We start from the raw sequence: 22456 nt of genomic DNA on the forward strand, positions 1-22456 counted from the left end.
TCCTCCAAAATGTGACTTTAGACCAGCCTCATCCAGCAGAGAAATAGATGCGATTTCACAGCTAGAAATAAGATTTCAAGTGATTTTCTTGTAATAAGATGAATCCCTTGAAATCATTATGCATCAGCTTCTCACTCTAGCTGTGTGCTCCTGTGTAAATCCCCGAGATGGGAAGCCAGTTATCTTTCCAGCATCTTGCATAAAGTTCTCAGTTGCCAAACAAATCTAATCCTGGTTTAGTCCTCAACAGTGTGATGCTTTGGAACATTAACATGCTATATCAAAGGGTGTCCAAATCCTTCTTCCCTCTGCAAGACCACATAGTTTTGTCTTTTACCAGAAGGAACCTGAAGGAAACCTTTAGGAATCTAGCAGTGGTATGTGCTTTTGAAGTATCTAGCTGGTAGGGATAAGGATGTTTTTCCCTTAAATGCCATCCCCATACTTTCAATGCAGCCATTTCAACTCTGCAAAAAGTAGGTGAAGGAGAAAATGGTTTGAACTCTAGCAACCAAACACAGGAATCTGTTCCCATTCATAACAGTGACAACTGTTCACAGAGTCCTGTCCCTATGGAGTAGCACAGTCCCAGCATTTGGGGACCTGTAGGATAGAGAGGAAAAAGTTCAGAGGGGCTGATCTACTTTGTTTTCTTAGTCCATGCACCTGGCAAAGTGTTTTCCATTCCTGGAATCAGAGCCAGGATAAAAAAGTTTGTGACATGTTGGAGTGAGTCCAGAGGAGGCCATGGAGATGCTGCAGGAGCTACAGCACCTCTGCTCTGGAGCCAGGCTGAGAGAGCTGGTCTGGGTCAGCCTGGAGAAGAGAAGGCTCCTGAAGGGGAGACCTTAGAGCAGCTCCAGTGCCTGAAGGGGCTACAGGAAACCTGGAGAGGGGCTTGGGACAAGGGCCTGTAGGGACAGGACAAGGGGAATGGCTTTAACCTGCCTGAGGGGAGACTGAGATGAGCTCTTAGGCAGAAGCTCTTCCCTGTGAGGGTGCTGAGGCGCTGGCACAGGGTGCCCAGAGAAGCTGTGGCTGCCCCATCCCTGGCAGTGTTCAAGGCCAGGTTGGACACGGGCTTGGAGCAAGCTGCTCTAGTGGAAGGTGTCCCTGTCTGTGGCAGGGGTTGGAACTGGATGATATATTCCACTAGGAAGATCTGTGGAGCTGGAGCGGGGTCCTGAGAGTTCACCAAACATCCTTTGGGCTGGTTTTGATTGCCTGGGTTGAATTTGGAAGTAAAGGGCTCCATTTCCTATTGCTTAACCTAAAGGCCACCCAATATTGTGAGCCTGAAGAGGGGATGATTAGCTAATAAATAATTACTGTAAAAGAATACATGAAGTTTAAGACTTGGTAAGAAAAGAAATAAAATGACTGATCTCTGAAGAACAGCTATGACAAGTAACTAGACATTGCTGCTGGGAAAACTTGTAACAGAACAGTTCAATACAGTCCATATGTCTTGCACTGTAATGTTCCTGAAGTGATAAAAAAAAAGGCATTTTAGAAGCAGCCAAAAAACATTCCACAGCCATGTACCATGAGTGTTTGAAGACATCTTGTAGTAAGGACAGAGCAGCAAGACTTTTTAAGCTGGAGCCAGCATGAATTAATAGATCTTGTTATTTCTTGCTTTCTCTTTGCTTTGTCTAATCCCCCTCTCCAACAGCTTTAGTTAACAGTTCTCTCTTGCACTTCGTTAGCTCTGTGTGGGTGAGGATGAGGAGTAGAAGATGTGGGTGGGAAACTTCTCAGCTGTGTAACTCTGCCAGAGCTGGGGAGAAGGTGGAATTATAGGAACTTCAGCAGAGACCCCGCAAAGAGAATACTCAGCTAGCTCCCAATCCATCTACTTGAATGGCACAGCATAACACTTATTTTTATAGCCTGACAATTCTGATCCATGAGCTTAGTTCATTCATTCAAAACATGCTAAAGGGTGGACTGAAAACAAGTGATAAGAGAAGTCTGGGAGTTGGGTGGGAACTTGGAGGGTTTGCTCTCATCTCTGGCAGTGGCTGTTTCTCTCCCTGTAAAATGAGAACAATCCTTGCTTTCCTCATGGAGCACAGCAGAGTGGATGGTAGTGCTGTGTGACCAGGAAAGGTGCTGTACGGGGCAGGAAATGGAATACTGGAGGAACTGGTACACGTTTCTAGTACGGATGGACTGAGAGCTCTCTGGCTGTCCTTTCCCCTGCCACAGACTAACATAACAAGGCTTGTGGGAGCTTCCTAGGATGTACTCCCACCCAGGGGGACAATTTAAACAGCTCTACTGAGATGCTCACACATTTAAACACGTCCCACTACTCCAGTGTCCTCCTTTTGCTCCTGAGGTTTAAACCTGGCATTCTGGGGGCAATTTTCTTGAGTGGTTGTGGATTTCTCTCCTTTTCTGCTATGTCCCATTCTCCCAAGCTCAGACCAGTATGTCCCGTTTACTAGCAGGGAAGAAAATAAAATAGCACCCTAGCTCCTTGCAACTCAAAGAGGAAATTGAGGCAGTTCAGGCACTCAGGCATGTTTCATCTGGTGTTAAAAAGTAGTCTTTAGATGTAGCTACACAGGAGTTTAAATCACAAAGGGAAAGGTTCAATATTGACTCAAAATCATCAGGAAAATTAAAACTAGCACGATGCAATTGCCTCAACCACTATTTGACCAAAACCTCAGTGAAGTACATCATAACGTTAATGATAACCACATGCTTTTCCTTAGGAATTAGACTCAGCCTTAAGAATACAGGAGGGGGTGAAATCCCCTTCTCTATCTGTGGAATAATGGTGGAATAATCATTATGGTGCAGATGGCAAGGGACCTCTCAGGTTTATATGCCACTTTTGTCAAATAGATGTCTAAAGAGCACATCAAGCATCAGTGGTCTGCTGGAAAAATCCATGCTTGCTGCCCTGCAAGCTGGCTTTGGAGCAAGGTTCTGGATCTGGTGGATTGTTCCCATATTCTCAGCAGCTCTATAAAGTTAATGCATTTTTAGCTAGGTCAGTGGACCAGCAGGTACTGCTACAGTTCTCCAAGGGTGAACTGCAGGGATGCTGAGAAATCTTGGAGACAAGGTAAATTCTACCTTCTGCTCTGAGGCTCCAGCTATCACTGGGCAGGCTCAACCCACACAGGAAAAATAACCCCTCTCAGCTAATCCCAGCTTCATTCCACAGTCAATAAAAGCCATGCTCAGACTCCAACATCTTTATTATTTCATCTGGCTAGTCAATGCAGATGAATTACTTGCTAGGACATGGTGGGAATGGATTGGGCTGTTTCCTGTCTATCCCATTTGTGGTGGGAATAACGACTGATAAAACACAAGGAGAAGGCTGAAGACTATGAGTTTTCATCAGTGTCTCTTTTTGCATTATGTTCTATTATCTAAAGACTAAAGACTTAACCCAGATAGCCTTGGACTTCAGAAAGGGGGAAGGAGAAGAGCTGTCTGCCGATGTAAGCAGGGAGACAGAGTGCTGAAACCTGAGATGCATAAAGTCTGGTTTTATTAATTTGAATAAATCTCAATCAGGACATAAAAGTTATTAGGAAACACCTCAGAATGTTTTTTCAACCAATGGATCAGGAGGAGATGGAAATAATGAAGATACCATAAATTGTACAATTATGTAGCTTGTAAGGCAGTACTTTTATGAAACTTTAGTAATGAAATACGTGAAAGCTCAAGATAAAGGGTTGTAGGCCGAGCTTTTGAACATGTCTCGCAAATGAATGCTGCAGGATGCCTGGAGCCTACAAAGAGCAGAGATGGCTGTGCAGGGCAGAGCGAGGGGCAGCCTCGGGCTCCTTGTGGTACCCAAGGTGTGAGCAGCAGCAAAGCTTTTAGGGAACAAGAGGAGCCCTTCTAGGAACAGCTTTGGGGTCTTTGTGCTGAGGTTCCCTCATGGTCCTTGGTTCCATCACAGAGTTGCACACCCCTTCTCCAGGCACTCTGGTGTCCACCATGTTTTGCAGGCAGGACATGGGGGTGTCAGGACTGAACTGTGGGTGGGTGCTGAGGACTCCTCTGTGGGAGTGGAGCTCTATGTCCCCTCTGGTCGCTGTACCTGGAGATTGCTGCATCTTTTCTTTCTAGGGAAAATAGGTGATAGGGGAAAGCTGGGAAGTCCCTAATGATGCACCAGTATAGACTGGGGATGTGTTTGGAGTCTCCCACTGGATGCAGGGGCTCTGTGGCACTCATAAAACACCTCTTTCAGAGACTGTAGCCAAATCTCATCTTCAGTCCACTACCAGACTGAAATTCCATCCAGTTGCATACTTGCCTCAGCAAAGTTGATAAAGGAAGAAACGTGAGTGCTGTACATACGCATAAACCAAAGATTCTAATTCTGTGTGGTGGAGGTGTCTCACTGTCCCAACAGACAGCTTTTGAGTCACAGCAATAGTGAAACCCTGCACTTTTATATGGGCACTAACATAACTTTAAGGCTGATCATCAGATACAAACTAAGCTCCTGGACACTAGGTTTAGACAGATGGTGTGTATGGAGAGAAACAGTAGTCATGAGAGCCACAAAACTCTTGCCAGCCCATGCAGCAACCAGAAGAAAGTCTGTAGGTACATGTCACCAACCTCTGTTTTTACAAGCACTTTGTAGGTAGGTGCTTCTAATGCTCTTAGAGAATACATTAAAACCAGAGCTTAAGGGGCACTATGCCATATCAATAAATCCAATTTATAAATATCTTCCAGCAAGGGGAAGACTCAGCAATGAAATGTGAGCAGTGATTTTCTCCTTCCCAGCCCAACCTCCATGTTTTCCAAGCTCTGGTTTAGATTATGTTCAGAGCTGGAAAGCTCCATGAGAAAGAGCAGATGGTTAAGGCACTGATCCTGCCAGATGCTGATTTAGGCTGGACCCAATCCAGAAGAGCATTTAAGCTTTGTGCTTAACTTTAAGCATGGGAGTAGCCCAAGAATTATCATATGCTTAAAGGTATACTAGGATGCAAGCTGCAGCATTCAGCACCTTGCAGGAATAGGCACTAAATTATCTGAGCATCCACCTCAAAACCACTCCTAAAGCCACAAACCTCTATAAGACCAAGACGGATAGAACAACTGTCTGAGCCAGACCACAGCATCTTCTCCAATACATGGCAGAAGTCTGTGAATCAGATGCAGCAATTTCTCAGGGATTATCACAGAATCATAGAACCCCAGCCTGGTTTGTGTTGGAAGGAACCTTAAAGCTCATCCAGTCCCAACCCCTGCCACAGGCAGGGAGACCTTCCACTGGAGCAGGTTGCTCCAAGCCCCATCCAGCTTGGCCTCAACTCACTATCGCCACAGGTACCCAGGAGGCATTAAGAGATAATCCATGGCTGGGATCACTGCAGTCCATGCAGGAAGCGTGCTCCCAGTGCTGTTTGGAAGGGGAAGCAGGTAGGGAAGTGTAGAAAGAAGGAGATCTTCCCACCTTCATTGTCTTGGTATCATGGTTGGCAACCCAAATGGGTAAAGAAACATTGACAACTCCAGGCTCTGCAAATGAGGCCATTGTAGACCTCTTAAATTCCACAGCTGTTGAACTCCTGCTGCTGGAGAGTAGGCAAGGCCAGGCAGCACCAAGTGCTCTCTAATGCTAAGCACTTTAATGAACTCATGGTCCTTATCAGCTGTGTACACTTCACAGGACCCCTCCTGCACTGCACCACCATTACACTTTCTCAAGACTGAGGGACACAGAGAGGGTTTTGACCCAAAAATCTTTGGAGAGTTATAACCAGGGCATGTGACATCATTGCCAGAATCGTGGCATTTGTAAACAGCAGGGATCTGAGAGAATGATCCCAGGGCTGTGGAATGTGAAGCATGCCAACAACCCTGGCGGCAGCTTGGGAAGTGCGGGAGAGCTCCGTGTGAGCGCAGCGTCCCCTCTGCTATTCCATGACATCATGGCTCAGGCTTCCCCCAGACACATACCTTTCTTTTGTCGCCATGCTTCAGGGTTATGTTCTCAATGCTTCTGATCTTGTTGCCTACGACCATGTTCTCATGAACCACCATTTTTTGTCCTTCGGGGATGCATCTGGGGGTAGAAAAGCAAAGGTGGAGTTCAAGAACCCAAGTCACAGCAGATAACCCTGTGTTGTCATTAAAGACAGAGGATGTCATTCTTAGACAATAATCTTAGGTCTTAAACCTCCTAAAAGCTATTGCTGCTGGAGGTTGTGACCTCAGTGAAACTACTGCATTCCTTCATCACAACATTCCAAATTTCCTTCTGAAGCACCTCGATGGAGATGGACCAAGATCAGTACGTGACCAGCAAGGAAACACCCAAGTTCCTGGAGACTGAAAACAACAAACAGTGGGCAGCTAATGAAATCCTGTGGGTTTAATGTGGCTGATAGGAGTTTCGCTCCAGCTCAGTGCAGTTGTGGCTTTGGCAGTGCTCTCTTAGCACTTGCAGTGCATTTGAGGGTTCAAAATGCCAGTCAGTCAGAACTGTGGGGAGGTGAATGTCACTGTGTCTGCTCAGCTTTCCAACGTGAAGTGCAGGCTGAGGGAGTAGAATGGATAAATACTGGGATAATGATAGCAGGAGGCTCCTTTGCTATTGCGTATTCCCCAGCAGACAGCCATCTGTCTGTCTGTGATCAGTCTTCATTTCTGGATTGTGGGCAGAGCAGTGTATGTAGCACGTCACGCAGAAAAGGGGTAACTGCACCATCCAAAGCAAAAGGCTTTTGTCTTCTTTAACTACAACCCTTGGACTAAATGGCAGAGGCACAGACCGCCTTATGCTTGAGAGCACACAGGCTTCAGCAGTGCTCCTGGCTGAGGGTGCTGCCAGCTCTGCAGCTCGAGGGCTTTCATTTTCAAGTTGACAGTTCAGAGAACCACAGAATCATGTAATAGTTGGAAGAGACCTTTAAGATCACTGAGTCCAACAGGAACCCAGCACTGCTGAGGCCACCCCTAACCCATGTCCCTCAGTACCACATCCACACATCTCCTAAACACCTCCAGGGATGGTGACTCCACCACTGCCCTGGGAAGCCTGTTCCAGCGCTTGACAGCCCTTTTGGTGGAGAAATGTTTCCTAATATCTCATCTAAACCTCCCCTGGCACAGCTTGAGGCTTTTTCCTCTCAGCTCCAGTCCAGCATGGCAAGGGGTTATAAACTGTGACTATGGGATGGCAAGTTAGTGAAGTCAAAATGAGTTTAGTTCCACAACCAGCTGCAATTGCACCTTGCACAAGTTATAATGCTGCACAACAGGAAAGTGCCTTCTGCCTGAGAAGAGGCCCTGCGCTTCCCATGGCTGGTCCCAGCAACCTCCAAACCCATCATAGCAAATTAGGATTATAGGAGTTAAAATGAATAGGGACTTTCATACGTGATGACCAAGGGCTGATGCTGCAGAAAACTGCTCCATAAATCAGCCGTACCTTTGCCAAGTCCACACAAGGCACATGGGCAACACCCTGGGTCAAGGGAGGGTTTATAGCTCTCCAAAGAGCCTAATTAAAAGATGTCTTGAGTGACTTCCTGCAAGGCACAATTCTGCCTTGAGGATGAAGGGAAAAAAATCAGAGGAAGCAAATCACATCACAGCTCCAAGGAACAATGATAGTGTTCTGGGATTCAGAGTGCCCTACTGAGGAGGGGGAGAGAAAGAGAGAGAGAGAGGAAGTGAGACAACAGAAGGAAATGGGGTCTGTGTCATTTCCCACAGGAATCCTCCTACAGCTTCTGCTGGAAAAAGATAAGGCTGCCCCGGAGGCCAGGAGAGGTGGACGCCACTCTGCAATTGTATTTAAATTGATAAGATCAGAGAGCTGGAACAAGGGTTATATGAGGTCTTTTGCCACCAGGTCACTTGTTCAAATCTGGCTTAATTCAGCATTTGTGACCAATTCCCTCTCCCTACACAGAAAGGGATGGAAAAGATTTCAGGTCATCTCTTCGGCTTTCCTACAGAATGCATAACCTGTTTCCTTATGATGTTTCCATTCTGCTCTCGTTGAACACCTCTGAAGCAGCAGCTTATGCCTTCTGCTGAGCTGCAATGCCAGCAGGCCTACGTAAGCCTACAGCTCTCTGCTGCTCTATTCCTGCAGGAGCTGTATAACTACCTAAATGAGGTAATGGGCTATTGCCCCTGTGGAAGGATGCAAGGTCATGGTTTAGACCCAGCCTGAGACTAGATCACCCGACATCACTGCAACTGCTGCAGCAGAGAATCTGGAGAAGGAACTTCCGCTTGTGATTTTTTGCCTCATTTGTGGCTTGTCATTGACAGCTTTGAGAAAATAAGGAGCCATCCAGGAATTTTCTCCCTTGCTTCCTAGACTTGCCTTCATCTTTTTATGAATGGAAAACCTGACTTTATCACTCTCACTAACAGGGAAGAGTTGAAATGCAGTCAGAATTGTTTTATGTGCCTCCTGCAGGTCCCCTGGGAGTACCAGAGGAAGCATTCAGACCTCAGCCAAAACCTCACTGTATAGATCACCCTGCTCATATAAGAGCAGGAGCAAAGAAGACGTCTGCTTGAAAAAGGCAAATCTCAAAAGGCATCTTGTGTTTATCTTGTCTCTCTCCTCTCTGACAGTTTTGACCCAGTGGCTTGCTTCTGTGTCTCCACTTCAGGCTGCCTCCAGACTAGAGCCAGGAAGGGCCCTCAGTGAGGTGTGAAGGCCTCGTTACTGCTTCCAGCTTCTGCAACGCAGATGCTGCCACAGGAGCCCCTGCTCAGGGTGCACTGGTGAAGACAGCCCTTAGAAAGCAGCATAAATTCCATATGGCACCAAACCGAAGCCAAGCCTTTGGCAGGTTTGTCTGACAATAGCTCTTGCAGGGGAAGAAAGAGTGTGACCCATACACAGAAAGCACCTATTTAGTTTTTTCCTTGTCAACTGTGTAGGCTGCATCAGAGGTATGAGAAAAGATCATGGTAAGAGGGACATTGCTAGTCAAGTTAAAGAAAATTCAAGCCTGATCTTTAGTCACTTTAAACTTATTTGACACAATTCTGGTAATATCAAAGGTGTTCGTAACTCGGAGAAGATCACACACAACTCAGTGTCTGCTGGGTTCGTAACCCCTGACATCTTGAGGTGGGGGTTCATTGCTTGTGATTTTTAACTAGGATAAGTAAGGCAAAACTGACTTGAAACTACCGAACTATTCTGCACCGTGTTCGCCCATAGGAATGCCCACTTACAGCGTGTCTGTGAGGCTGCAGGGCTGCCACTTCCACTCGATCTTGGGATCAGGATTCCCGCTTACGGTGCACTGGATTTTGTGTTTGCTTCTTAACTCCACCCGCTCAATCTTATCAAAGTCAGTTTCCTTTTCATAGATTTTGGGCCTCTCTAAAGAAAGAAAGAAAAAAGACAAAAAAAAATATTATGCAAATGAGCAGACTTACAGCCAGAGTCATGGTCATGGTCCTGGTTCTGTTAAAGGTTTTGACACCTTTTTCTGTGGTCACTGGGCAGCGATTAAGTGGGGGGAAGTTGTAGGGGAATTACCAGCAGTACTGAAAGTATACATTGGCAGAAACAAAGAACCACAGACTGGTTTGGGATGGAAAGGACCTCAAAGCTCACCCAGTTCCAACCCCTGCCACAGGCAGGGACCCCTTCCACTAGAGCAGCTTGCTCCAAGCCCCTGTGTCCAACCTGGCCTTGAGCACTGCCAGGGATGGGGCAGCCACAGCTTCTCTGGGCACCCTGTGCCAGCACCACAGCACCCTCACAGGGAAGAGCTTCTGCCTAAGAGCTCATCTCAGTCTCCCCTCCGGCAGGTTAAAGCCATTCTCCTTGTCCTGTCCCTACAGGCCCTTGTCCAAAGCCCCTCTCCAGGTTTCTTGTAGCCCCTTTAAGGCGCTCGAAGGGGCCCTCCTCAAAATGGGTATTAGTTATGGTGTGTCAGAAAATACACTGAAATACTACCGCATTCATCCTTACTGCTTTCAAACGTTGTCACTGACCTGCTATCCTTCTGGAAAACTTATGCCATGAAACACAGTTGGTCAGGAACTGCAGGATCAGGCTCTTAGTCTACAGACTGTGGGCAAAACAGCATTCGACTTCTGATGTCACCTCCTGAGAGGAACCTTATCACACAGCTGTGGGCCTGCAGTGCTGTTACCATTGTGCAGGTTCTCCCCAGGGTTTGGGGAAAAAACAGTCTTTTTTGATCTGAAAACTTTGCTTTCCTTTTCTACTTATGTGTCCTGTGCACTGGATGAAGGGGTGAAGAAAGCAAAGAAGAAGTGGTGGGGAGAAAACACTTGTAGAGTAGTGCCAAGGAATTCACACCATTAGAAATGTCACTGCATTATTCACATCTGGAGGGGCTGCAAGATCACACCCTTGGACTGGAAATCTCTCAAGAGCAAACTTGTGTGTGACACGTTGAGGGCTGCTTGTTGCCAGCAGGAAAGGAATGCTTTGTCCCATCTCCTTCCAGCTCCCACAGGAACACGCGAAGATGAGGAGTAATGCTAAAAAATCCCCAAAGTGAACTGAACTTTTCCTAACCTCAGCGAGGGTGGGTTTGAGTTGGGGGTGAAAGCACAGGCTCTTCCCTTATGCAGACAGCTCTGCCCATCCCTGGCCATATCTCTTTGTCTGCTTCTCATAACAGGAAATCAAACAGATTTATTGGTCGGGGTCCCTCTGTGGACACCTCTGTGCAGCCAAGTGGGGCTGCTTTGCACTGAGGGCTTTTGACAAGTTGGGAAGTGAATGTAGATTAGATTTCTATTTTTCGGGTTAACTTACTTTTTCTGCTGTCAGGGAGGCCCCCGATCTGTAACCATGAGCCGCTGCCCACCTCATCAATCTTCAGCCCTTCCCCATTTCTTTCTTAATAGCTTTTTTTCCCTTCCAACCCTCTGCTCCTACAAGAGGACCTACCAGGCTGGTCCCGTGTAGTGGTGGGATCCTCACTTTCCGTTTCTCCTGGCTGCCAGGTCAGACTCGGAAAGATCTGACCTCATCATTGCTTGAAAACACATCAGCGTTTCCTTCTCCAGCACTCGAAAGGAGTATTGGCTGCAGTTGGTTCAGCCATATCCTAACTCCTGGATCTTAGTAGTTCACTGTACTCCAGTAGTAAAGCATGAGCTGCTTTAAAGAGCCCTTGTTAGGTTCTGACTAACATTTCACTGGAAAAACACAAATGACAGGCCTGGCTTGGCTTTGCTCTTGTGTTCCCTTTCGCTTTTTGATCCCCTTTGTTTGAGTCTTGTTTCCCTGTCTGCCTCCAGATAATGTTCTCTCAGGCTCCAAAGATCCACTCCTTTGTCCCTTCACCCAGGTAGAGGAGTTGGCTTTCTGTGAAGGAGAAGATGGGGAAGGGAGTAGATGGGAGAGCCCTTCAGGTCTCTCAGACTCATCCCCATCTGTAGGATGGACACAGGGTTTCCTGCACTGCGTTGCTTGGGTTAAGCAGTGTACTGCAATGTACTGAATGAGTGCTTGGAGATTTGAGAGCAATTCACAGGACAAATTGCCGGGACTAATGTTGAATTTCCTCGTAACTGGCATCTCATTTCCCATCAGTAAATTATTTCTGATCATAAAAGTAATTCTGTAAAACTCCCTGGAGAGAGAAGCACATTTTTCATTAGCTTGGACATTTTTCTTTTCAGGCTCCAATCCTGTGTTCGGCATGTCTGGGCTGACCTCAGAAGCCTGATTTTTGCTTGGAGAAGGAGACTCTAAGTTCAGTGTGAAAGGTTACTCAAGTGTTATGTGAAAGGTTACTCAAGTGTTGTGTTTTCTGGGCTCTAAGAACAAACCCTTATGCACTTGGGGAGAGAGACAGTTATGTTTGTGTGGGTTTGCGTGTGTGAAGGGGGGACAAGGTTTGATTACAGTCTTTCAGTATTAGATTTCCCTATACTCTCGGTGAAGTGATGAGCACATTGACTGTCATTTAAATTATCCTTCTAAAAAAGAATCATAATTTTAACTTAATTCAAATAAGAACATACGCCAGTGACGAATGAATTCTTAATTCCACAATTACTTTACTGCACAGCACTATTAAATATTACTTGAGACCTAAAATGAGTCAAAATGATTCATCAATTGAAATAATTATTATTTATGAGGCTTAGGCAATTCTTTTCTTAGTACTTGAGGGGCTGGCTAAGAAAGCCTCCCCATCCCTTCTTCCACAGGCCAGGTTGGAAGGGGCTTGGAGCAACCTGCTTTAGCAGAAGGTGTCCCTGCCCGTGGCAGGGGATTGGAACTGGATGAGCTGTAAGGTCCCTTCAACCCAAACCATTCTGTGATTCTATGATTCTATCTCTGTGCACTGTCATGGCCATTTTACCTCTTACCATGCCCCCAGAAGGGAGCTGAAGCCTCTCCCTTCAGTTTGCTCACCGCTGGGCCAAGTCCTCTTCACAGAAGTTGCCTTCATCAGTGACAGAAACAAGTTCACTGCCTTCTGTGGTGGGTTCTGGCCTTTTAGATCTGCTCAGCCTACAGCTGGGTATCCAGCTCAGTGGGCTTGCATCTGTACCAGTCGCACAGCAAAAAGGCTCCCCCTTAGGGTGTTGAGGAGTTTTTAGCCTAAAACCAGTGATAATCTAAGGTACACCTAGTAGTGTATTCCTCAGATAACACTCTCCCTCCTTCAAACAGTACTTTGCTCTGTCTTTCAGGTTTGCTTACTAAGCAGCATGAGGGATTATGCACAAACTCTATCTTTGCTGGTGTTTAGGTGTGGGGAAGGCTTGGGCTATGAATCCAAACAGCTTCCCATAGAGCCTTGTGCCCAGCCACTGATCCTGCCTGCTACAGGAGAGGTGATATTTAAATACACCTCATTCCTAACCTGAAGCATCCATTGCTATCCCTCTGCATGCAAACCTGCCTCAGTTCCGTATCCATCCCTCCACCATCACCATCCCGGCTGAGTTTTGTCAAGCAGAAGCCAAACAAACCTTAAAAGCTTTCTCATCTCTGGCTGCATTTGGATCACACAATGTTCAGATGCCTTTAAATGTGTCGAAATAAATGGGTTTTTGTCCTCTCTGGCTTGAAGTGTGATTGTATCCCCAACTCACTTTGCAGAGGTGCAATTGCTGGTGTGAGAGCTGACCTGAATAACTAAAGACTTGGCTGCTGCTGCACTGTGAAATACAATCAAAAAGCAGTTCTGCTTACTGTACATTTCAAATTGATCAGCATTATGTAAATCGCACCTCACTTTCTAGTGTTATCTCTGGTTTGTGGCATTAGGAGCCAATTAATATGCACAAGGATTGGGACATTTACCCTCTGGCATTACCTCTGCTGCAGGAGTCTCTCCTATCTCTAAATTCATTGCAGATGTTATTCTGGGGTTGCACATTTGTTCCCTAAAGGAGCATCCAGATATAGAGGACAGCACATGGAAAGTTTCCCTGCCTTTCTTAGAGAACTTTGCTTTACTTTAGTGCCCTCTGACTGACCTGCTCTTAATGTACCTTCCCTTCTACGTTTTAAACTGGGTTTCAAAAATCTTTTCACATTAAGCACATCATTAAAATAACAGAGTGGTCCAATGAAGCATTTAGTCAAACTTATGTCCTTGGCTGGATGTGAGGCTTCATGAAGACTATGATAGAGTGGCAACTTGTTTTCTATTTAGCTTCTTCTATTTCCCCAAAGCAAAAAGAATCTGCACTTTAGTGTCTTTCATCTCACATTTGTACAGTACTTAATGGCAATATCAGCTCTGCAAGTCGGGCTAGGTGAACGCTCTAAGGTGCATTGGAAACACAGGACCTAAGTTTGGACTGGTCAAACAGTATGGGAAAAAGAGGATGAAATCTCCCCCAAAGTAAAACCACTTTGTCTGTGTTCTTATGGGTGAGCTCAGTGGTTTGGATGTTTTTCTTTCTTTTGTTAAAAGAAAGAAAGAAAATAAATGCGTTAACCTGAAACCAAAACTTTTGTTTCAGGCTGAACACAACATTGTGTTTGAACCCAGCTCATTCTGCCCGGGGGCGGGGGGGTTGCTCCATTCTGTTCTACTTTGTGCAGCACTGCTCACAAGGTGGCTCTGAAGTGGGGGCACAGCATTGTCCCCACGGGACCTTGGAGGAAGCAGATGCCAAGATGAAATGAGTGGCCAGAATCTCCCCAGGAGTCAATCCCACGGCCAGGAATAGAATCACAGGCACCAATTATCGGTCGCCTGCCTAATCTCTAGTGCACACACCCCGCTGCTCCATTGTCACCCGCTGTTCCAGGCTGGGAATGCCAGCAGGGTGGAAGGGAATGGATGAGTAGCCATGCAGCTGGGTACTGTATGAGCAGATACTGAGAAATCACTCAGCCTACCCTACAGGGAATGATGTTGTTAAAATGGCAGCGCAGCTTGCTGCTGCTTCTTCTGAGCTTGCACTGTCACTTTTGGATGTGCCCATCTTCACCTTGTACAAAGAAGGCTCTTTTCCGGTCCTGTACCACCTTTCCCAGATTTGTCATTCAACCCCAATGCAGCCGTGCTTTGGGGAAAAAACAGGGGTTTCTCTCATCTGTCTTCCCCCATCTCATTTCCTGTTAGTAAACAGAGTTCACAAGCAAATGCATCATGATGAACGGGATAATTTCTAGCAGAGCAGGCACTTCTCCAGGGTTTTTGTCTCTGCCCCCTTTGCCTGCTTTTCAGAAGAGAAGCCCCACAGCTTGGGCAAGAGGCAGTGTGGAACCACATGCTGCCCTTCTCTGCCTTCCCCCAGCCCTCTGGTTTGAAGGGCTGTCAGAGGGAGGTTGCTGCTCTGCAGGGACGTGAGCTGAATGCTCTGGAGTTTTCTGGCACACTCCAGCAGGACCCCACCTTCCTCTTCCGAAAATCACTTTGGCTACTTCCAACAGCATGGAAATAGCTCATCTGACTTTGTCATCAGGGGCTCTCCTGGGAGCGCACAGGGGCTGGACTGTGGAGCTGCAAGTGTGCAGGGTTTGCGTGATGTTGCTGACAAAAGTCTTCCTTATTTGCTAATATAGCATGCTGGAGAGGCCCATTGCAGTCTGTTTGTGCCGCTGCATCTTTGCTTTCATATATCCCCCAGGAGGAGACAGTTGTCTCTCTGCAGCCTGTGTCTGGTAAATGAGACCTGAAGGATAGGCTGGAGCTCTGTATCTCTTTGCCTTTGCCCTTCTCATCTGTGTGTCCTGCCCATCCAAAGCACTGGCCACAGCCCATGAGGAGGGCAAAGCAATGGGCTTGGGGAGGAACACACTGGAGCAGCGGTTGGATGGAGAGAGGCTCTGCTTTATTTTGACCTTTCTAGCTTGTTTGCCTGGCCCAGGAGGTGGAAAGTTAGGTTTTCTATTTTGACTTTTCCTGACTGGGTCATCCCCCAAGGAGCTGTGCAGGAGATGCATGTGATACACAAAGTAAACCAGGACTGGCGGGATACAGATGTGTGCAGGCAAGATGAAGGTAGAACGTTTTATAGAGCCCTGCTTCTCATATCTGGCTCAGTCCTTTAACCTAGATATCAGTTGAGTTGCACTAATAATCCAAAGGCATTTATGTTTCTCACAGTGCAATAGTGTTCACCTTAGAGGTTTCAGTGGCCCTTCCATGCCCAAAAGGCTCTGGGAGTCTGGCTTCAACTGGCTTTAGTTGAGATACATCACTCCAAGAGCTCTTTTCCTCTGAACTGGCACAACACAAATATATTAACCTCATCCCAAAGGCTCATTTTCCTCTCCAGACTGTTTCTGGGTCTGGTTGAGGTGATGGGTTATTGTTCATATGGATCACTGCATATTTATCAACTTTTATAGAGATCACTGGGGACTCCTTTGATATCAACTCATCCCTTGCAAGCCAAAGAAGGTCAGACGCAGACCTCCCTTTGCCTTTGATATTAACCCAAATATGAAGAGCTGGCCTGACTGCAGAGCAGGGCAACATGCATCACAAAGTGCTCTGGAGCTAATTCTCCCCAATAACAAAGCGAGGTGTAACTGGTCACCTTGCTGACCTAACAAGGACCACATGGCAACACACATGAAGTCTCCATGCACCCCTTTTATTCCAGTCCTTGCCCTAGAGAGAGGGAATTCATAAGGAGCCTGTGAGTTACTGCTGCTTATGATACAGGCTGTTTCTGGCACTTAAACCTGTGTTTCTTGTATATACAACACAAGAGCTTTGGGATCGAGGACTCCACGAGGGAAGGTAATTTCAATTGACTAGAGCAGCTGGAACCCAAAGCAATATTTGCTGGAAGAGCTGTAAGGGGGTACAGAAGAGAAACTTGGGAACACAAGAGAAAGGCAAAGTGCTGCAGGAGGTTGTTCCCCCCATTTTTGACTTAACTTTTGCTTCAATGCAATCTCCACTCACAACGTGGTGGTCAGAGCCTGCTGACTGCTCCAGAAGGGCTCAGCAGGAGCCCTGATCCATGCAGATGACTTGTACAAGGGTGAGAATGAAACACAGCCTGCTTGCCCAGAAATAGATTTGAGGGGGTTTTGTTTGTGTTTTGTTCTGAAACTACTTTGCGCTCCAGCTTGGAATAACTCTTTTCTCCCACATTTCTCCTCCTTGGCTGGCTCAGATGTGCAGCCACCAGCTGTTTGCTGCGATTGTTCCTTGCTCCTTGCTCCTTCCCCTCCAGATTCTTGGGGACATTATTTTCTTGAAGCTTTTCTCAATAAGAATTTAATCAAACAAAACAAGCCCACGGCAACCCACCGCTTCTTGGACACTGTTTGATGTGTAAATATGTAAAGAAGGAGTGTTTGGAAAATGCAGTCAGCTACCTCCTGGGGACTTGAGTCCTACTATGAGCCAAGGTGACTGTGCAAGGGAGATGTGTGCTCCTGCAGGATTAAATTCCAGCTGCAGCAGGAGCACTGGTGACCAGAGGCGCAGAGAAACCACTTCTTAAAGAGACATTTTTGAGTAGCCACATGGTTCTCATCCAGGCCAAGCATCCAGGAGCCAGGTCCTCCCCTTGGGATGGCATTTCTGTCACTCCCATACTGCTATTATCTGCCCATTTTGCTCCTTCTTGCCTCTGTGGAGCTGAGATGATGGATCCCTCTGAACTCTGCAGATACTCATTGATTTTATGGCCTTATCAAACCTGGGGGGGGGGGAAACAGCTCCTAATATTTGACTCATTGCCATGGAGTGAAATACCTTGCACAGGCTGTGCATGCTTTATGTCAGAACTACTGCTAGTGAAGTATACAGGAGGTGACTCCAAGGGAAGCCTGCAGCTTTCCTTGTGCTGGTCCTCTTGCAGGTCAGGAGATAGACTGCATGCAGCTCCTGACCTGCAGCGCTCAAGCAGATGGCTTCTGCTCTTGTTCTCAAACTGCTTAAAGGGTTCTCTTTTGCTGCCATTATTATGGGAGAGAACACACTGCAAAAATTAATACATTGCAATTTGTCAAATGAGCCCTGCTGCTATTTAATCTGTGTTTGTGAACAACAGTTCACAACGCTATTAACTTCAAACCTCCTCTAGACCGAGTTCAGATTCAGAGTTGATGGGTTTGTCACAGCATGCTCACTGCCAGTTGCACTCTGTGGTGCTAAGGAGCATCAGCAATGTGTTATTTTGTAGAGGCTCACAGGAGAGGGGGCTGTATCCTTACTTATCATTCCTTCAGTGCAGTGTGCCCTTGCAGCAAAAGGAGAACATATTCAAATGACATTTATCTTCTCATTCGAAAGTCTTATTTCAATAATTTTACATCTTCTCTTTAATAATATAGATCAGAACTCACTCACTTGCACAGATGCAGCTCTGACATTTAAAAGACTGGCCCTGGCTTTTGTGGAGCAATGCTCTTACTCAAGGAAAGGTGTTACTCCTCAGTACTAGGGAGCTGGTACTTGGTTGTGTACTCATCAGGATCAGGTGCTGAGCTCGCTCAGGCTCCACCTCCTAGGCATCCCTGCCTAAAATGGCTAGAAAGGGTGTTTTGGTCTCCTTTTCCATGCCTAAGTGTCCTGGGTTCAGCAGTAGCAGTCATTTTTCTCCTTAGTAGCTGGTGCTGCGCTGTGTTTTGACTTTTGGCCTGGGAACAGCACTGATAACACTGAGTTACTGCTGAAATGTTTTAGTCTGACCAAGGACTTTGTGAGTCTCATGCTCTGCCAGGGACGAGGGGAGGCCGGGAGGAAGCAGAGACAGGACAGCTGACCCAAGCTAGCCAAAGAGGTATTCCATAGCACAGCACGTCATGCCCAGGGAGGTAACTGGGAGTGACCCGGAAGTGTATGGGCTCTCTTCAGGGGGGGTTGAACTCATTCATGGAGTGGTATTGTATTCTCTTCCCTTGTTATTTCCCTTATCAATATTATCATTGGTGGTAGCAGCAGTGATTTGTGTTATACCTTAGTTACTGGGCTGTTCTTATCTCAACCCGTGGGAGTTACATTCTCTCGATTCTCCTCCCCATCCCTCCGGAAGTGGGGGGGGGGAAGGAAAGAAAGAAGGAGAAAGGTGGGGGGGAGTGAGTGGACAAGCTGTGTGGCTCGGTTTAAACCATGACACTAAGTGTCTGCTCAAACTCTAAGCAATTTAATCTATTCAGGTGCAATACCAGGATATCAGTCGTGATGACTGGAGATAAAGTGTCAAGTTGGTTGTTGAGGATTTAAGGGGAAAACAAATCTGCATTCAGCTTGGAGCTTTGAAAGTAAAGCAGATGATGTCCAGCTCTGAAAAAGCAGTCCCTTTACTCAAACTGAAAGCAAAGCAAGAAGGCAGTGTGCTGCTGTTGGATAAGCTTTGACAGGAAAATTTGCCAGTTTTTGTCTCTGCCCACATGCATCTCAGAAACAACCCCCTCCTTGGGCTGAGTGCTCCATAGTGTGCCAGGTTAGTGCTGCAGAGAGGAGCCTGGCAAAGGCACCAGAGGTTTCCTGGGTGCTTTGTGTCAGCCTGTCTGCGATCGAGGCAGATACCCATTGTTTGCGGCACTTGGCTTAAAAGCAGTGGCATTCTTTGGCAGGTATTTGCCTTTGCTTGCTCTCATTTGCTTTGCTGGCTCTCATTTCTAGGACGACTTTCTATTACCACAAAAGAAGCACTTGCTGCGCATTTCCGTTCTACTTCACCATGCAACACCTCCTTCAGCCTGTACCATCCCTGCAGCTCCTGGGCTCTGCAGCCTCTTGAGAGATGGTGGGTTGGCAACTCCCTAATTACTCCTGCTTGAAGTCTTTGTTGGGCTGATCTCTCAGAAAGGTTAACATGAGCACTACGCTAGGCATGCACTGTGTGAGAGACACAATACCACACGCTTGTACATACAGTAAAGATGAAAGGCTCGTACTGTACTTCAGAGCATGGGATGCTTTAATCCTGAAATAGCATCTTGCTGATAATAACAAGGTCTGTTTGTTTTTCATATGCCTATTTGGGGAATGGCTGCTCTTCAAATAAACATTCTCTCTTGCATGAAACCACCAGTATTTACCTTGACAAGATAGTTTATTATCATTCTTAATTTTCTCTTCCTTTGAACGTTTCCGTTCTCTTAACAGGATGGCAGAACCATTGTATGGAGAAACAATCTCAAGTGAGCAAACTCCTGCAGCTTAGCACAGCCCTGCTCATCAGCTGAGCTCGGAACCTGACCATAAGCATGTCCTCAGCTCCCTCCACTCCTCAATCACACATTACTTTATGCGATGCTTAAGGTGATTTAAGATGCTATACCTTATTTAGCAGTTTTAATAGGCCAAATGTGCCTAAGTGACAAGTTCTCCATTTGATAGGCATTATTTCTGAAAGGTGAAATGAGAAGAACACCAATGCTGGAAGTTAGGTGGTGCACCAGTACATAACCATACAAAACAGGACAACTGAAAACATTTTTAGGTGTAAAGAGGGTACGGAGAAAGGAATTAACCACAGTAAAGACAACAAACCTATCTCAAGAACTTCGTCTGTCTCACTGCCTGAGTGGACCTCGGGAAGTACAATGGGAATCAGGGCTAACTTTTGCTGAACTCCTACTTGACTTCATGATTCGATCCCTGCTGCCAAATTCAATGGATTAAAAGAGGCAGTGGATGTGCAGAGACACAATGTGGCTCTGCCTTCCATTATCCCAGCAAGGGAGATTAATAAAAGTGATGCCAGTATCTATTTTCCTCTATGTCAAGTGAACCTGCCTCAGTGCACAGCACAGTTTACTGCAGGTTTCCCCAGACTCCCCTGAAGATGAACCTGTCCCTCAAGCGCTCCCAGCAGATAAATGACAATACATAAAATACAGAGTTAGAAGGTACTTCATACAGGATGATGGATAGACATAAAAGACAGGGCAGCTTATCTAGTTCCTTCCGTCAGCTCTGCTGGGACCTTTCCTGTCCCAGCGGATGTTCTCCAGTGCTTTGCCCAAGCTAGTTCTTGATCTCATGGGATAAAACTTCTGTCACTTCTCTTGGGAAACCATGCCCCTAGCTCTAGACCTCACTAGGATATCTCCTCCCAGACCCCTATTAAAACTTAAGTCCTGTTCACTTTCAAGCTATTTCTGCTTCCCTCCGTGGAGACCCTGTTCCAGCACAAAGGTGCTGCTTCTGAGGTACAAAGTGTCCTAGTTTCAGACTAACTCCTCAGAGCAGCTCTCCATTCTGTGCCTTTGGTTTAACATGTGGTAAAATGAGGTAGATCTCAAGTGGTTCCTAAGTGAGATGTAATCTATGCACAGTCCTCTCAGCTAAATGTGGGCAGACACCACCCATTCCTACTGGCAGGTAAAGTAGGACCACACAAAAAACAAGGAAAAACCCAGTAGAAGTCATTATAAACATCAAGTCCTTACCTGTCACTACCAGCTGCATGGTGAGATTCTTGTAAAGGCCATACTTTGCATTGCTCAGGACAATGGTGTAGTTTCCAGCATGCTTTGGTCTCACGTCTCTTATGCCCAGTCTGTACTTGAGTGGATCTGGCTCATAGCATGTGTGGTTGTCCTTGATCAGTTTGCCATCTTTGTACCTGTTTTGAAAGTCCCATCAAACCTCATCATATACTTGTGTGCATGTCAGCCCTCAGGAAACCCAACTGCTGCCCAGATTGGGGGGGGGTAAAGAGTCATCCTTCAAAACAGCAAAGGTTGGACGAGGCTTGGAGCAATCTGCTCCGGTGGAAGGTGTCCCTGCCTGTGGCAGGGGGTTGGAACTGGATGAACTTTAAGGTTCCTTCCAAACCAAACCAGTCTGGGATTCTAGGATTCTATGATGTATGACCACTGCTTGAACTGGACATCTCTTCCTTTTATCTTTCCACACTAAAACTGTGTAGTGTCTGCAGTGCTATGGGATGGCTTCATCCAGCAAACAGGAAAAAAAGCATTTTAATAGATCTGGATGAACAGTGCCTCTCACATGCTCAACTGTGATCAGAAATGTACATCTAGATGCCCTCAAATTGTGCTGGATGTGCAATGCTAAGTGCAGGAAATCACGGATTAGCCAAAATTCATGTCAGCAGTTTTGAAACAATATATTAATTAGGCAAAAATGTCTTTCTGTATGTATGTGTGACCCTTTACTGTTGCTGTAAAAGCTGGAGTCTGTGACCTGGACAATTTACAGTCAATAGGAAGGTCAGTGAGGAATTCATTTCCAATATGCAGATTTAGGTTATGATTATGGAATAGGCCAGACTTTGCCACACACGGAGCTTTAGGCTTGGTGCAAGGAGAAGCTGAGGCACCAAGTCCTTCTGCTTGAGAATGCTGGAAACCTCCTTTACAGCCATTTAAACAACTGTACTGAGAGAGCTCCAACATCAACAGCTGTGGCTTCGAACACGCAGGGAAGGCAGCTCTGGTGGTCCCAGGCAGCTCCCAACCAGCTCCACGCTGAGCCCCGGGAACAAAGCCTTGGCAGAGGAGAGGGGACGGACCCCACTTCAACTCACAAAAACATTTCCATCTCCTAAATAACAGCAACATTTAGAAACACCTCCTGGCAGCACTGATTGCACTGATGTATTAGAGAATTACATGTTATTGCACTGCTAAAAACATGCAGCAAACCCATCCCTGAGCATTCCTTTGCTGACTGCTACGGGCAGGAACACCTTCCACCAGAGCGGGTTGCTCCAAGCTGCATCCAGCTTGGCCTTGAACCCTGCCAGGGATGGGGCAGCCACAACTTCCACAACACATTCCCCTTCCTATTAAGCTGATCCATTACAGTCCTGGTGGAGCCGTTAGTTTGCCTGGGAGGATTCACTGCATTGTCTGCAAGGATCTGACACTGCTGGTGGTACAGGGTTGGAGAGCATTATTTAAAAGCCATGAAGAGAAACAATTTCTGATGTTGAAAATGTGTCCTGCAGCTTTCTGTTATCCACTGCTTCTTTGCAGACTGGCAACCCTTCCCCAGTAGCTTCCTACTTGAATCTTCCAAACAGTTCTGTGTCCAGGGTAAATGAAAACCCCATTTTCCTTGTA

General features: G+C 46.4%; 1 protein-coding gene across 2 annotated transcripts in view; it reads right to left on the bottom strand.

The window, feature by feature from the left end:
- The window catches only part of LOC136019248 (vascular endothelial growth factor receptor kdr-like), a 124717-nt gene that overhangs the window by 45149 nt on the left and 57112 nt on the right, over positions 1-22456 (bottom strand). For both annotated transcript variants that reach the window (XM_065689218.1, XM_065689220.1), the window contains exons 9-11: positions 20816-20991; positions 9214-9364; positions 5962-6067 (exon numbers count right to left, since the gene is read on the bottom strand). In XM_065689218.1, the coding sequence (XP_065545290.1) occupies positions 5962-6067; positions 9214-9364; positions 20816-20991 (433 nt within the window). The remainder of the gene's footprint in view (positions 1-5961; positions 6068-9213; positions 9365-20815; positions 20992-22456) is intronic.

This window comes from Lathamus discolor, chromosome 9, assembly GCF_037157495.1.
Source record: "Lathamus discolor isolate bLatDis1 chromosome 9, bLatDis1.hap1, whole genome shotgun sequence".
Lineage (NCBI taxonomy): Eukaryota > Metazoa > Chordata > Aves > Psittaciformes > Psittacidae > Lathamus > Lathamus discolor.